Below are 16084 nucleotides of genomic sequence, written 5' to 3'. Positions count from 1 at the left end.
ATTATAATGTTATATTTTATAATATTGTATTATAATAAATAATATTACATTATTCCCACTTCTCTTTTTTGTAGGCTTTTTTCCCTCCAAAAATGTGACTGAGTTCTAAAAAATGAAACTTTTATTTTCACAATTTTACAAGACGATTCTCATGATATTGGAGCCGGTCCTCTTTTCTTTTTCTGCATAATTCAAAATGTAATGAGTTTTTATCGCATTTATTCACACAATATTAATACTATTTTTTTGTAACATTATGACTTTTATGAGTATTTTCTCATATTTTTAAACCTTTCTCTACCCAAAACTGACTTTACTTATATAAATTTTTAATATATAATAATATTCTATCATATTAAATCTAACTTGCTCTCATGATTTTCATGTTTTTTTTCCCCCGCATAATTTAACAACTTTTTCTCAAAAATTCCCATAAATCCTACAACTTTTTTCTAAAACTATAATGACTTTTTTTGTAATATGACTTTTTGCCAGCAGTTTCTTGACTTTTTTCCGTATTAAATGATTCGAAAATTCTAATCATATAATATAACAGGATATTAAGTCATAAAATAATAAGAATAAAATTTGTGATAATAAAGCCAAATCTTCCGGCAAATGAAGAAAAATTACGAGAACAAAAATGATATTTTTCCCTTTTTTTCCAACTTTTTTTTTTTCTCAAAATATGACTTATTCCTGTAACATACATTTAGAACTTATTTCTTGCCATTTTTATGTCTTCATTCTCTAGATATCACATGTTTATCTCACGTCAGATTACGGCTTCATTCATGCCACGTTTTTTTTTTTTGTTGTAATTTTAACTTTCTCCTCCTGAAGTATGACAAAATTTTCATACTATTACACTTCACTGTATTTTCGCATTCCGGTTAAAATATGTAATTTCTTAAAGCAGCAAGAACTGAGTGGTCGAAGAAAATGGCGGCAACACACACACAGGTTGGAGGGTGTTTAGGGTGGACATGACTGACGAGACGGCGTGAGAGAGCAACTGAAAATGGAGCACAATACCTGATGGAAAAATCAAAATGAAAGCTCTTTTTCCTTCAAAGAAAATTAAAAGACACAAAAGAAACAAAAAAACAAAAAACAACACAAAGCACACGAGCATGTTATTTGCACACACACACACAAAGATGGAAACACAAACACACTCATCTTTAAATCTCTTCTGTTTTGTTTTTAAGTAAAAAAAAAAAAAAACACTGGAATATTCACTAGGTACACCTGCACAACTTTTAATGACGTTCCAACCAAAACAATGCCGCCTTTATAAAAATAATTGTAGCCAAATGAAATAACTTAGATTAGACACAACTGTTCTCACTATAACATAACACGTCCAAAATCTGCCTCTGTCAAGTTGATTCTAAGAGAAATTTGATCTCGTATGTGGTTAGCATTAGCTTGCGCAGCTCTACCGAACTTTGTGAGTTTGCATCAAAAGCAAGTCAATTCGCATTTGTTAGCTCAATTCAAACAGACAACGCGTGTTGAGGTTTCAGTTGCTTAATAACTAGTAACACACAGTGGTGCCTTGAGATACAAATGTAATTTTTTCCTTGACCACGCTCGGAACTCCAAAACACTCGGATGTCAAATTATCTTTCCCCCGTTGAAATGAGAAATGAATGAAAGGTTGTAAATGTGTTTTTAATGAGAAGAAAAAAGCATTTTATTAAAATATACTTGATAAAAACATACAGTCATGACAAAATAGACATTTTGACACAGTTGCTTGAAGGTAACAACACTGCTAATTGTTAGCCAGTGAGCCTATGGAATATCGCGTTATGCTAGCGTTAAGCTAGCAAAGGCTATTGTGGTGCGATCTGTTTGTATGCACTGTATGGTGATGGTTTAACCCAGACACCCCCTTATGTTGTGGTATGGTCCATTGGCCCTGCCGGGTGCAATGGGCGGGCGCTGCCGGGATCAGTCAGTTCAGTGAATGTCGAGTTAAAGTGAACGTCAATAAAACCTGCAGTATTGGACCTCGCTGTAGTTGCATCTTCATTTGAAGTTTGAAAAACACAACAGCTATGTGCTTGTTTCTAAACGCACAACTGGTCTTCTGTTTTTGTTTAGTTTGACAACCCCGGGGCAATAAACAATTGAACGTTTATTTTTTGATGAATACTTCATAATTGCATCTGCTAAACTGCCGCTTTGAGCTCCTCGCAAGTCAACGCAGAAATCAGCTGATTGACCACTTCTTGTAAAAGTCACATGACTCGTATCTCAAGGCACCACTGTACATGTAAAAATATTTTTTTTAAAATGTATACTAAAAGTGAGCACACCCCATACATTTTTTGCAAATGGGGTGTTCTCACTTTTGTTGCCAGCAGTTTTGATTAATGGCTGCGTGTTGCGTTATTTTGAGGGGACGGTGAATTTACAAATATTTATTAAAAAAATGTGTCGTCAATTTTGTGAGATATGGAGTCTCATCATACAGGAAAGTACCTCTTTTGTTTATATGTGAGCATGGCCTCGGCAATGGGAAGCTGGTGCGCTCCGTTGGCGCCCAGCATGTACTGCGTCACCCTGGAAACCACGTCCGGACTCTCCTGGACTGAACACGTCACACACACACGCGCCCACACATTACGTACACGACTCACAATTTGAAATTGTCTCGGGAGAATTCTAGCTGACGCCAACCTAGAGGCCAATTTATTTGATGAGACGGGAAGTGTTGCCATGGCCTTCAAAACACACACACACCAGTTTTGAGTTATGAAATTGAAAGGTTCACATTTTTTTTTCTCCACATTGGACTGTGATGTTGACATGTTATGTTGATAGTTGTTTTTCTTCATATTTTATTTTCATACTAATACTTTTTTTTTCTCCACAATAATTGTTTATTTTTGTAATTATCTTGAGTTTTTTCCTCACATTTATTATATTTTACAGAATTAAAAATTTTTTCCAGCAAATGTTTGTCATAATCACACCTTTTTCTTATGAAACTGCAATTTTATTCTGATGATATTTAAACTTTTGCCATAATATTCCCATGTTATTCTTGCATAATTTATATGTATTTTTCTGGTGAAATGAAAACTTTACTCCTATGACACGACTATTCCCTCAAAAAATGTTTCTTAAAAATTTTTGACTTTATCCTCTAATAGGCAGAAGATTTTTTTTGAACTGTTAATGATTTATTATATATTACTACTAATAAATTTCCACATTTATTCTCCTTAATTTACAATTTATTTTTTATTTATTTACATTTTTTGATGTTTTGAATTTTCATTATTTTGTCTTTATATTTGAACTTTTATTCACATAAAAAGGATGACTTATCTCTTCAAACATTCCAATTTTTGTTGTAATACAGTATCATGAAATGATAACTATTCTTGTTATGTTATGACTTTTTTTCCTCATAAATTTCATCACAGTAAATGTAAAAAAAGAAAATAAAAATAGTTTGTTAGAATATTCCTTTCCATTGACAATTTTGGCAAAACACCATGACTTTTTCCCGTGTAATATTATGACTATTTTATCTTCTTTTGCAGGCTGGCCCCATATAATTGATTTAAATACATCAAGTGCCATTATGTATCTTTCGGGACTCCCGACGTTCACGTCTTTGAAAGGCCCACTTTGTCAGCTCTAAAATCTAGTGTCGTCTTTAAGAAACCCAAACACTGGAATGCAAACGGCCTTACCGACAACAGGAGCCTCGGGCTTGTGAAAGAGGTCCTTCCAGGCGGCATCCTGGAACAAAGCGTTGTATCTGTAGTCCACGGTGCCCAGATACTTGGACACGGGGTGTGCACCTGGATGCAACCACGCAGAACATTTCATATTAAAAAGAAAATTAATGTTTTTACACAAATAGTTGTGTGTCTGGGGGCGGAGCCCATCCCCAAACAGGTCATTGTGTTGCTCTTTCTTGTGTGCCTGCCTTGGCCACCGGAGGCAGTATAATACACTCATGCAGACACAAATGTAGAAAAAAAACATTATTTCTAACGCTACTACTGTTAGATTCTCAGTAAGGTGCTAAGTTGTCCTATTTTTTTGAGAGAGGATAAAGAATATATGTTGATGTTCACATATAGGTCGCTTCTAAAACCGTGACACTTTGATGCTCACCGTTAGCATGTCAATGGCGCTTTTCACTGTTGGTTAGCATTAAGCTACGCAGACTTTCTTCAGGCAAAACGATGCTTGTTTTAAATACACAAGGTGTCATTTTCATTTTATGTTTAGTTTGATGGTTAACTTCAACGGAGGGAGGCATTAAACAGCCTGGAGTCTTTTTGGGAAGCAGACAACGACTTGCAAACCCGTACATCGGAGGCTCCGTTTTTTTTTTTAGCTTTGAGCAAAATTTGGTAGAACAAATAGGTTGGTACCAAAAAAAAAAAAAAAAAGAGTACAGACTTCTCATGGCAAAAAAAATGTCTATAATTGTTCATCCTTGCAGTCTAAATTAATTTGACAGATTGGGTTAAATTAGGCGTGAGCAAACTATGGCCCGGGGGCCACATGCGGCCCATTAATGTTTTAATCCGGCCCGCTGAACTTGAAAAAAATTCAATGAATAAACCTTGTTCATGTTTGATTTTCTAAATACTGTGGCGTGTCAAAGACATATATTTTGTTGTAATGCTTTAGTTAACTTTCATTTAAAATCAAATGTATTTTTTTTTCTCCAATGAGGTGAGGTTACCAAAACACTCCCTCTGTCCAATTTTAGAACCCATTGTGGCCCACCAATCAAAAAGTTTGCCCACCCCTGGGTTAAATGAAAATACCCAAGTTTTTCGAATATGCAGTATTTTGACAAATAAATGCCACAAACATGAACAAAAAAAAAAAAAAAAAAAAGAGCCGTCTCCTTTAAATGAAACCTGCTGACATTCTCCCCAATGACAAATGGACGACTTCACACACATTGGCGCAATCCAATTCAGAAAATAACGTACGCACCCAGCGGGATGACGAGGAAGCGCATATATCCCAGCCAGTCGGGGGTCTTGTGGGTCAGGTGGTCCACAAAGAGGCGGAGCACGGCGCTGAGGTAGTGCTGCGCACCGGCCACCGCGACTTTGATGGGGACCGGCGTCTGCGAGTTGCAGTTGCAGCTGCGCACGCACAAACACGCAAGTGTGTGCACAAAATTATTCTCAACATACACATTATTAGTGTTTATTATTTAATACAGAGCAGTGATTTAATTGTGGATGTCATTTATTTTCTGGCAACATGTAAAGAAAAAAAAAAAAAAGAAATGCAGAGCAAAAATCCCACATCAGCAAAAGAAAGCTCACAATCTCTGTATGCGGGACACGATGGTGTTGAACGCCGCCTGGATGTCCGCCGTGGAGCAGGTGCACACCACGGGCAGGTGGTGGTTCTGCAGCACGTCCGACAGGTACTGAAGGGACAGCAGAAGGTGCGCTTGAATTCAGGAAGTCAAGAAACGAGCGGCCAAAGAGAGGTTTCACCTGTCCCTGCCAGTCGGACGTGTTGATGAGGATGATGCTGTCGGGAAGTTGGTTGTCAGACACCAGGATGTGGTTGAGCTGATCGTACACCGTCTTCCTCGGAATCTGCACGGAAATGGGTTTGAAGGCTTAGCGGGGCTTTCTTTTCTGCGTGCGGAATTTGGAGGTGGTTGCGAAATGGCTATAAATAAATAAATAAATAAATGGGCGTGGCCCGACTGGTTAGCACGGTGGCCTCACAGTTCAGAGGTTGTGGGTTCAATTCCGTTCTCCGGCCTTCCTGTGTGGAGTTTGCATGTTCTCCCCGTGCCTGTGCGGGTTTTCTCCGGGTTCTCCGGGTTTCCTCCCACATTCCAAAAACATGCATGGCGGGTTGATTGGACACTCTAAATTGCCCCTAGGTATGAATGTGAGCGCAGTTGGTTGTTTGTCTATGTGTGCCCTGCGATTGGCTGGCAACCCGTTCAGAGTGTCCCCCACCTACTGACCGAAGACGCTGGGAAAGGCTCCAGCGCCCCCCAAGGGCCCTTGTGAGGAGAAGCGGTAAAGATAACGGATGGATGTTAAATAAATAAATAAATAAATAAATAAAATTATCATAAATACAATTAGAATAAATAAAATTTGAATAAATAAAATTAAATAATATTAATAAAGTAATTAATTAAATCAATAAAATTAAAAAAGAAAGAAAAAAATCTAGCCTTCATCACGTTATTACTTCACAATAATTACCACGATGTTTTCTTCACCTTGCACACAAGAAATAAACAAAATGAAAAAAAAAAAACACTAAAACTAATTTAAAAACCCCGCAAAAAAACCTAAAAGGAAGCATTACCAAAAAAACTAAAACTAATACAAACTAACCGCTTCATTTACAGAGTTGGTAAATATTGTATTAGTGGCTAATCGAAGAACAATCCAACCCATGAAAAAAAACTGGCTTAGCGGCCACGTACTTGCAGGTGGCTGCGAGTGTCCAGCGCTCGCTCGTTGTCCAAACTGTTGGCCCGCTCGTTCTGAGGCCTGCTGGGCTGGCGCTCCTTCAGCGACGTGCTACGACCTCGCCTGCCCGCCATCTTGGGCTCCTGCCTGGAAAAAAAAAAAATCAAATATTGGGACGCAGATGCTGGAGGGTTGAACTCCAAAAAATTCTAACTTCCAGTCCCGTACGTTTACCTGTTCGACGAAATGATGAGCGACTCGGTTTTGGTCATTTTGCCACTCGGAGGAAGTCTGTCCAAGAACGTGTCCATGTTGTCCATCTCCAGCTCGGTGGTCGGCGTCACCGCTTCTGGATGCTCCTGAGAAAAATTGGAATGGCTTCCATTTAGATTGACCGGCAACTTTGTGGGGGTGTGTAAGTGTGTGTGTGTGTGTGTGTGTGTCCACTCACATAGGAGACGTTGTCAGACACATTGTCCTCGTCAACACGTTTGTTTTTGTCAGGCTCCATCTGAAACGAGAGCACAGACGTATGAATACGGATGCGATGGATGATATTGACGATTGACGTGTTGATGCTCTGACCGGGCTCGGGGGCTCGCGATGGCTGCGGCTGCTGTGGATGCTTCCGATTTCCGTCTGCGAGCTGGACAGGGACAGACCCTCAAAATACGGCCTGAAAAAGTATGGAAAATATTTTTTTTTTTTTTACTCTTTTTCAGGTATGTTAAATGACTAACGTGATGTGGTTGAGATGCGGAAGATTTTTTTTCCCGAAATATTTAGGAATGTTTTCTCATTTTAGTTTTTTTTTAAAAGAGTAATTCTCATTCATTTCCATGGATTGTTTTTAGAGATGTATTTATGTATGAATATGATTTTACAAATGAACATGTTTATCTTTCAGCATATAGTTTTCAGTTGCTCCCATTTAATACCTGGGATTTAAAATAAATAACTCGTTTACTGCCATTGACGGCTTTAGACGTCAAAGATCCATTTATTTATTTATTTTTTTACTCATCTGGTAGTGAATGAGATAATTTTCATATTTTATTTATATAAATGTTTATGTTTGTATTTTTTTTAATTACTTATATTTTTGTAGCACTTCCTGAACTCGTTTTGTGCTTCAATATATATTTATCATTTTATAATTTATAATTTATTTATTATTATTAAAAATATCCCAAAAATGCTCATTTATTTTTTAAATGTTTTATATGAATATACCGCTTCTCCTCACGAGGGTCGCTGGAGCCTTCGGGCAGTACGGGCGGGGGACACCCTGAACGGGTTGCCAGCCAATCGCAGGGCACGCAGAGACGAACAACCATCCGCGCTCACACTCATACCGAGGGGCAATTTAGAGTGCTCAATCGACCTGCCATGCATGTTTTTTTGGAATGTGGGAGGAAACCGGAGTACCCGGAGAAAACCCACGCAAGCACGGGGAGAACATGCAAACTCCACACAGAAAGGCCGGAGCCGGAATCAAACCCATGACCTCTGCACCGTGAGGCCACCGTGCTAACCAGTCGTCCACCGTGCCGCCTAATATTTGAATCAATTTATTTTATTTTGCATTTTATGTATTAAACATGATAATTTGGAGAAAACCCCCCAAAACAAAACAAGGTTCTCCACATCCCCCACACATTCTCACTTGAGTTTGGGTTTGGGTGTGCTGAGAACGCTGTCATCGTCATCCAGCTCGGGTCCGCTATCGCTGGGGTTGTCGAACTCAACACTATCCAGGTCCAGATCTTCCTCCTCCACCTCAGGAGGAACATCGGCTGGATCCTGCTCCGAGTCCAGAACCTTCGTACAAACACGTGCGCAGGATTAGCACCTGCGGGTCAAATCGAGTCATCGTCGTTATCGCTCACCTCGTCAGACACTCTGAATCTCTTGAGGAGAGCCACCACTCTCTGCTTGAAGTTTTGCTGCTAAAAGACCACACGATGAACACAAAATGAACAAAAAGTCGGCACCATGTATTTTAGTTTTAGCATTAGCTTTAAGATATGTTCACAGTTGCCTTTCGTTTAAGCTTTAGTTTTACGTTAAGTCTATTTCACCTTTGGATAAAGCTGAAGCTTTCGTCTTTGCTTTAGGTTACGGTTTTTGTTCGCCTTCCCCCTTCATTGTATCTTTAGATTAATTAGCGTTAGCTTCACCTGAAGCTTTAGTTTGACACTTAAATGCTTGAATGTTAGTTTGAATGTTTTTAACGTCACCTGAAATTTTACCTTTCATTTTAGTTTTAGCTAGTTGACTCGCAGTTGTAGTTTTATCAATAGCATTTGCTTTAGCCTTATTGTTAATTTTAGCGCGAGATTAAGTTTTTCTGTTCATGTGGCTTTGGCTTAATCTTTAGTTTAGCGTTTGGAAATGAATCTTTAACATTAATTTGAGATGCTGTGTTAGCTATAACTGAATATTTGGCTTTCGCTTTGGTTCTCGTTTTACGCTAGCTTTAGCTTTAATTTCTGAAGATTTAACTTTTGTATTTGAATCTTTAACTCTAATTTGAAATGCTGTGTTAGCTTTAACTGAAGATTTGGCTTTCGCTTTGGTTCTCGTTTTACGCTAGCTTTAGCTTTGATTTACGAAGATTAAACTTGCATTCGCGTTAGCTTCACTTTAAGATTTTTTTTTTCTTGAAACTTCAGCTTTAGTTGTAGTTTTAACTCCCCCCTTCTTTTAGTATTCGCTTTAGTTTTGGTTTAAATTGAAGCCTTAGCTTTAATCTTAGGTTTAGCTTGCAGTTCATTTTTACCCTCAGTGTTAGCTTTAGCAGTAGCATTATTGGCATCTGTTATGTTAATTTTTAGCTTTAACTCCAACTTCATGTTAAATTTTAGATGTTTGTGAATCTTTAGCGTTACTTTTAGTAGCGTTAGTGTTAGCATTAGCTTGATTTCTAGCTTTATAGTTTTGCCCTTGCTTTAAGCTAGCTTTTAATTATTAGCTTTATTTTACAGTTCACCATTGCCCTTCCAATATTATCTCAGATTATATCAAATTTTTTTATTCTTTACTAACTCTCGTGATGGATGCCGTTCGGACGATGGACCTTCTCTGCTTCTTTGGCTTTCGCACATCATAGTCATCATCTTCCAGATCCTGCCGAACACCAAAATACCCATAAAAAATATTTTAATTGAACTCCATGGGTTTTTTTTTTCTCTCTTTTCATTTCGATGATCTTACTTGAGTCTGTGCTGCATCGTCGCTGGCCTCCTGCTCCGAGGAGAAGCTCTCATATTCCTCCTCTGAGTAGTTATCTGAACAAGAAGAAAAAGAAGTCCATCCATTCATTCATCAAATCTGCTTATCCTCACAAGGGTTGAGGAAGGCGTTACCGGAGCATTTGATCTTGTGTCCGGCCTGCAGGCTGCCGTCCTCATGGTCGATGGGCTGGCTGGAAAGCGAGAATATCCAGATCTCCGCCACCTTCCCGAGGAGCTCCTTTTGGTGGCTGCAGAGGGGCAGCACCTGGCCTCCCTCCGTCGGGTGCTGCATCACCTGGTGGACGACAAAAAGTGTTGGGATGCGCTTCTTTTAAAGCAAGTAAACAAATAATTGCGGACACCAGTGCACGAAAAAAACAAAACAGCTCAAGGTCATCTGCAAACAAGTGGGGGCCCTAAGGTTGACCCTTGAGGGACACCACAGGACAACAACCACTTTATGACCACTAGGATACAAACCGATGAAAAAAATTCTTTAATAATGTGGGAAGTGAGCGGTCGCCGGTACCTCGGCCATGTCGATGGAGCCCGCAGCCAGCGTCTTGTATCCCAGGATGGTGCGGTTCTTGTAGCGCTTGCGTCTCTGCAGAAGGATCTGAAGCTTGTTGCCCTCACGCTTGAGGAAGTGAGGATACTGATACAAGGGAATGCCAAAGATCAACTATAAGTTGAAGTTGAATGAATGAGTGAGTGAGTGAGTGAGTAGTGAATTATGAAATTCATGAGTAAGAGCGAGTTGAGCTTGATAGGTTGTTAGCAATCACATGCCGATTATATTCTACTGGATGATATTACGTCTCCACCTGTAGTGAAAAGGTGAGGGCCAGGTCTGTCTCGACAGACCCGGTGGGCGGTAGCACGATCTCATGGGACCTCAGGATACGCTTGGAGCCCTGAAGACACACACCACACATTCACCAGGTCACACCACACTTCCCGTTTTGCATTTTCTTTTTCATTCATCACCGTGTGTGTGTCCCATACTTGAATTTTGACGGCGATGACCACAGAGATGAGCTCCTTGTCAAGTTGTCTGAGCACCACCAGCTTTTTCAGAGTCAGGCTGCAAAGCCTGATGGGGAAGGGGGGGGGGTCAACTTGTCAGCCAACGTTGGAAGTCGTTGCAGTACCTAATTGTCTTAATAGAGGGCACTGTTACGCCCTGCTACAGCAACGTGTTTATTAGTTTTTAATGTGTGACACAGTAGATAGCAGGACAAATTTACGTGAATTAAGATATATAATTAATTGTAAAATTCAAATCAATTTCATTAATATAGTCCATCCTAAAAGATGCTTAAAGGGCTTCACAAAAAAAATTAAAAGTCCAAATAAATGTCAATGAGTATGAAATGAAAATGAAAAAAATTTATTCATCATATTTAAATTTCATATTTAAAAAAAAAAGTCGTTTCAGATGAATTATATAAACAGAAAGTATTTCTAAAAAAAATCTAATATCTTCACTCAATCACATAAATGAAGAGTTTGCCGTTTAGCATGTGGCTTGTTTCAAAAACCACCAAATGGGCACCCCGGAGAGGACTGTGGCGGGGGTCCGGCCCGGGGTTGGCATTGTCTGAGTGTGCGGCAGTGGGTGGGAGTTTGGGGGGTGTTTTGAGGCACTTCCTGCACCAGACAAAAGTTAGTGGGGGAGGAACACTTTGGTTCTGTTGGACTAAATTCTTCCAAGAGGCTCCCCGTGAATCATCTCCTTTTGAGAGTCCCCACGATGCACTTTGTACCACTGACCTCACTGGTTAAACATTGGCCGGTGAATCGTTTGCCAATCTGCTGCCTCCCATGGCAAAGAAAGGACAGTGTGGGGCGACAGAAAAAGAATCAGACTTTTTTTTGCCAATTTTTTTTTTTTCATGTCACTTTCTGCCGGCGACATGTTGCTTGGCAGATTTTATGAGGCACGAGACACATAAATTTTGACGATGCCGATTTATAATCGATTTATCAGTCGATTAATTAAAAAATATTATTTATGATTATTATAATATTTATTTATGATTATTATTTAAATATTATTTATTTATTTTATTTAATATTACATTATTTATGCTATTGATAAAATTACAACTGCGAGTTAACTAGCTATTATCATTTATTATTTAATGAATAAAAGAACTCATTTACGTTAAAATGAAAAGACGTTTTTTGCTCCCTTCATATTTATAACAATGACGTTATAAATTACAAGCAGAATATTTGACAGTTTTACAAAAACTCGTTCTTCGGTATTTGACTATAATAGAGAAAAAAAATTGATTTTTTTTTTTAGGCGCTTGGGGCTTGAATGTAATTCAAATATAATATAATATAGTATATAATATAATATAATAATATCTTTGTCTTATGTTGTAATGTATTAATGTCTTTAAAAAAAAAAACATTGGCAAATATTGATAAAAAATGGCAGATTTTCACCGATTTTAAAAGAGCTAATATCAGCCAATTAAATTGATCAGGCCGAAGTTTTGACATCTCGGGTTGAGATTTATCACGTCTGCAACATTGATGCTAGTTTCTTGAGCGCATTTATGGTGTGGTGTTTTCACATTAAGCTAGCGGACCGTTGCAAATTAGGTTTGGTTACGTACACAAAGTGTGATTGTCTTTACAACTTCCACTTCTTGAAGACTCGACTGCTTGTTTGTTTTTTTTTTGCATTTTTAGTGGCAACTCCCCAAAAAATAAAATTGGATAACGACAGCTCGCCTCTCGAGAAACCCAGAATTCGGGTACGTTTAAGAACGTTAGTTAGCTAAACGCGAAACTGTTCTGAAATCCCAAACAAACGCGTCCGATCCCCCGAGCGACAGCATCGGGTATTAAACGGAGAAAAAGCAAACATTGAGACAAGCGGGCCGACAATGGCAGGTTTGAGGCCGCTTTCAATGGCCACCTTTCTCCCAGCAGGACTGCCGTACGCGAGCCCCGAGAAGCCCCCAGGCACGGCCGCCACCGGCCCCCATCAAGGCGCGCATTGTCTTGTGTGGCCAGCGTGCGCGATGACAATAGGCGCTTTCTGCGTTGTGGTTCCGAGCCCGGTGCCGGTCGGGATCGGGATGCGAAGGCGGATGGAACGAAATGTCTTCCAGCCACATTTGGACTTGGATGTCCTTTTTTTTTTGGTTTTGGAACGCACCACAATGGCGTTAATCTACTTTAAAGAACGGCTGTTTTTAATAGAACACCGAGTTATTTCTTTGACCCATTTTCGTTCTTAGCAGGCTGGCAGGCTTCACACAGTTATTGACCTGATTTATTTGTATAATTTTCTTTTTTTTTTTAAATAAAAAGTAATTTCTACAACTGCGACGACTACTAATAATGTTTCATTGACACGGAACGATGATATTAGATGATACGCACTGAATTTTCAAAATCATAAATGTATCCTTTCCTGAGGAGCTGCAACAAATTCATTATCCAAATAATTGATCGATACCTTAATCCACCTTGTTTAATTGTGTGACGGTGTTTTTTATGTCCGAATATTTTCAAACTTTGGAACATAATTCAGAAAAAAAAATTATCGACTTTTTGCTGCTTTTTGGCATGTTACAGAACCAAATGAGTAAACTGTACCGAAATTAATTTGTGCGTTTTCTGCACTGTCAATTTTAAATGATTTTAAAATTGTGTAAAAAAGTGATGTAAATGAAGGTGATTCATTAATTAATCAAGAAAATAATTAACTGATTAATTGCCTACTAAAATTATTATTCGCAGCAGTCCCAAATTATATAATACAATTAAAAAGATTTATTCAGTGATAAATTGATACATAAAAGTCTACATGTCCAGGTAATTTTGTGTGTATTAATAAATCTCAACAGTTTTTTTTTTTACTCATATATCTTCAAAAACTGATTCGTTTATAATATATTTTTAAAGATAAATAAAAATGTGCAATAATATATAATGTTCTCTATAGATATTTTTAAATTGTATTAAATATATATATATATATATATATAAATATATATATTATTTTAAAAAGTAATAATATTGTAATTTTTTTTAATTAACAAATTTGGATTCTATCAAAATGTGATGACGTATAAAGGAAAGGTTTCATGTAAAATACTTTAAAAAAAAAAATCGTCTTTTTAAAATAGTAACTTTTTAAATACTAATCTGCATTCAATATAAAATACATATCTGACATTTGTACTCCCAATCCGTGATTCATTCAAAAATGTTAAAAAAAAAATCTCAATTTAGGTTGATTTTAGGCTCAACTCCTTCCAAGTTTGTTTATGGCGCCAGTCTGTGTAAAAATGTGTCGGCCAACAAAAAACTTGCAGCGTGTGCAGGGCTGCGCCTTCCATCTGTTCTGTTTGTGCCGCGCTACGTTCCGCGTCGCACGCACTAGACAGCTGCTGATTTCTAACACACACACACACGCACGCACACAGTCACCCCAAAGGACACGTGGCCTCGCGAGCCGTTGCTGAGGTCAGCATGGCACTCTGCTGAAGATTATGCAATCACTGAGTCACATGATACACTGGACGGGCAAGAGTTTTCCACTTAAGGAAGTCCATCGTTTGGTCATCGTACCACTGCAACCCGATGCAAGCAGGCTGTAACAATTCATTCTTTATCCAGATCTGAACAAATTATTCTTTGACTTCATGCTGCATCTGGTGGGTCGCTGCCACCCAAGCATGACCCCAATGCATGCTGACTGTGACGGTTGAAAGTGTCACGAACTTTCCTGGAACTGCAATTTCATCCAGATGTGCACAATGCAAGCAGACTGTAACCATGAAAAGTGAAAATGACTTTCTTGAGTGTCAACAAGCTTTGATTACTACAGCTCCATCTTTTCGATCTTGCCCCCTTTGCCGCGGATAGTATCAACTCCAAGTGGGGGATTAATTTCTGGATCTTCAACCTCATCTCCATCCGCTGCAGTCAAACACAATTTGACAGAGTCAGGCTGGAAACGTTTGAACACATTTTGACTTTTACGTTGCGCTTTTGCGGGGCTTTTCAAGGTGAGCCTGCGTGCAATTCCATCACATCAGAAGCCCGGACGGCGATTGAAAACATTTAATGAAGTCTTGACATTGCTTTGATGCGCCCTCAGCTTTGTTCTTTTTTTTCTTGTGCAAAATTCCTTCTCTGTTCAAAGGCTGTGTATTAACGATTGAGGCCGTCGAGTGCTGACATGCGATACTCGATTAGGTGACATCTGACAGGCAATTATGGCCAGTGGATGAGCAGGAAGGGTGGACACGCCATCAATAGCGCCACCTGCTGTTAATTGACTTTCATCTGAGTTTTCTGTGGCATAAATATATGTTGCGACATTTTCTGCACGGCCCATTTGAAATAATGCACAGTTTTTTTTATTTCAAAGGGATGAAAATTTGAACAAATCTTTGGGTTTGTTTAAATGTGATTTATCGATTAATCGTTTTTTTTTCTTTTTTTTACACGATTAATCGGGTTTTCTTTCTTTTTTTTTACACAATCGATTATAAAAATACTTGTTTGTGAGCAGCTATAAAACATAAAACTATGCACGTAATCCAGGTGATTGGTATCAAAATCGGTATCGAATTAACTCACTCATGAATGAATCGGACGCGTCCAAACCCTGATTGGAACACCACGTAATAAAAACAGTCAAATCAAGTGGCGGCAGTGGCCTGCCCGACCCAACAGATGTCGCTGTGCTTAAAAAAAAAATCTTGCCACTTTTGCTCATGTGACTTTGATTTGGTCAGTTTTGCTCTGCCTTTTATTTTTTGGATCCAACTTGATAAAAAAAAAAAAAAAAAAAAACGTGTCGGTCGCCCTTCGGCGAGCATCTGAGGGTTTCATGTCGGCAGCGCATTTTTGATCGATCACAACGAATCAGGTTGCAAGCATGCCGACCTTTCTGGCTCACGGTGAAAGTTGCAGAGCAGGATCCGATTCCCGGAAACGCAACACCTGCAAAGGCACACAAAATGGCTGCCCGGCGCATGACCACAGAAAATAGAAAAGGATGAAGAGTGTTTGATGATTACTCCGCTTGAGAAGAGAAGCTATAATTGCAATTCTTTTCCTCAATATGGAGATCGCAATTGAATCTGTTTCGGAGTTCCTTTTTTTCATGTCTTTTTTTTTTTTTTACCCAACACAGGCAATAAATTTAAAATAAATTTTTATTACAACAAATGATATCAGATTTTTCCAATCCCATACTGTGCCCCTCCCTTATAGGAAAAACAAATCTTATCTAGATAAGATAAGATAAGATAATTATCTAAATTAGATCAAATCAAGGGGCCTTTGTGTTGACCTGCCACTCCACTGAGCAGCAAACCGTTTTGAAATCTCTTTCTGCCGTTGGTCTCAAAAACC

The 16084-nt window shown here is 38.6% G+C and overlaps 1 protein-coding gene across 4 annotated transcripts in view; it reads right to left on the bottom strand.

The window, feature by feature from the left end:
• The window catches only part of pacs2 (phosphofurin acidic cluster sorting protein 2), a 30976-nt gene that overhangs the window by 4258 nt on the left and 10634 nt on the right, over positions 1-16084 (bottom strand). For 2 of the 4 annotated variants that reach the window (XM_088312324.1, XM_088312343.1), the window contains exons 2-19: positions 10694-10781; positions 10513-10602; positions 10218-10343; positions 9821-9983; positions 9669-9742; positions 9501-9581; positions 8342-8401; positions 8119-8273; positions 7038-7128; positions 6904-6963; positions 6687-6811; positions 6467-6599; positions 5505-5609; positions 5328-5434; positions 4987-5141; positions 3717-3827; positions 2494-2602; positions 1036-1068 (exon numbers count right to left, since the gene is read on the bottom strand). In XM_088312324.1, coding sequence (XP_088168450.1) covers positions 1036-1068; positions 2494-2602; positions 3717-3827; positions 4987-5141; positions 5328-5434; positions 5505-5609; positions 6467-6599; positions 6687-6811; positions 6904-6963; positions 7038-7128; positions 8119-8273; positions 8342-8401; positions 9501-9581; positions 9669-9742; positions 9821-9983; positions 10218-10343; positions 10513-10602; positions 10694-10781 — 1866 coding nt within the window. The remainder of the gene's footprint in view (positions 1-1035; positions 1069-2493; positions 2603-3716; positions 3828-4986; positions 5142-5327; positions 5435-5504; positions 5610-6466; positions 6600-6686; positions 6812-6903; positions 6964-7037; positions 7129-8118; positions 8274-8341; positions 8402-9500; positions 9582-9668; positions 9743-9820; positions 9984-10217; positions 10344-10512; positions 10603-10693; positions 10782-16084) is intronic. The other 2 variants (XM_088312330.1, XM_088312338.1) reach the window with 2 other exon arrangements.

The sequence above is a fragment of the Idiotropiscis lumnitzeri genome, chromosome 1 (assembly GCF_059441095.1).
Source record: "Idiotropiscis lumnitzeri isolate Australia: NSW breed Sydney's pygmy pipehorse chromosome 1, RoL_Ilum_1.0, whole genome shotgun sequence".
Classification (NCBI taxonomy): domain Eukaryota; kingdom Metazoa; phylum Chordata; class Actinopteri; order Syngnathiformes; family Syngnathidae; genus Idiotropiscis; species Idiotropiscis lumnitzeri.
Note: the sequence above shows the minus strand (reverse complement) of the source record. Positions and strands in the feature narration are given on the sequence as shown.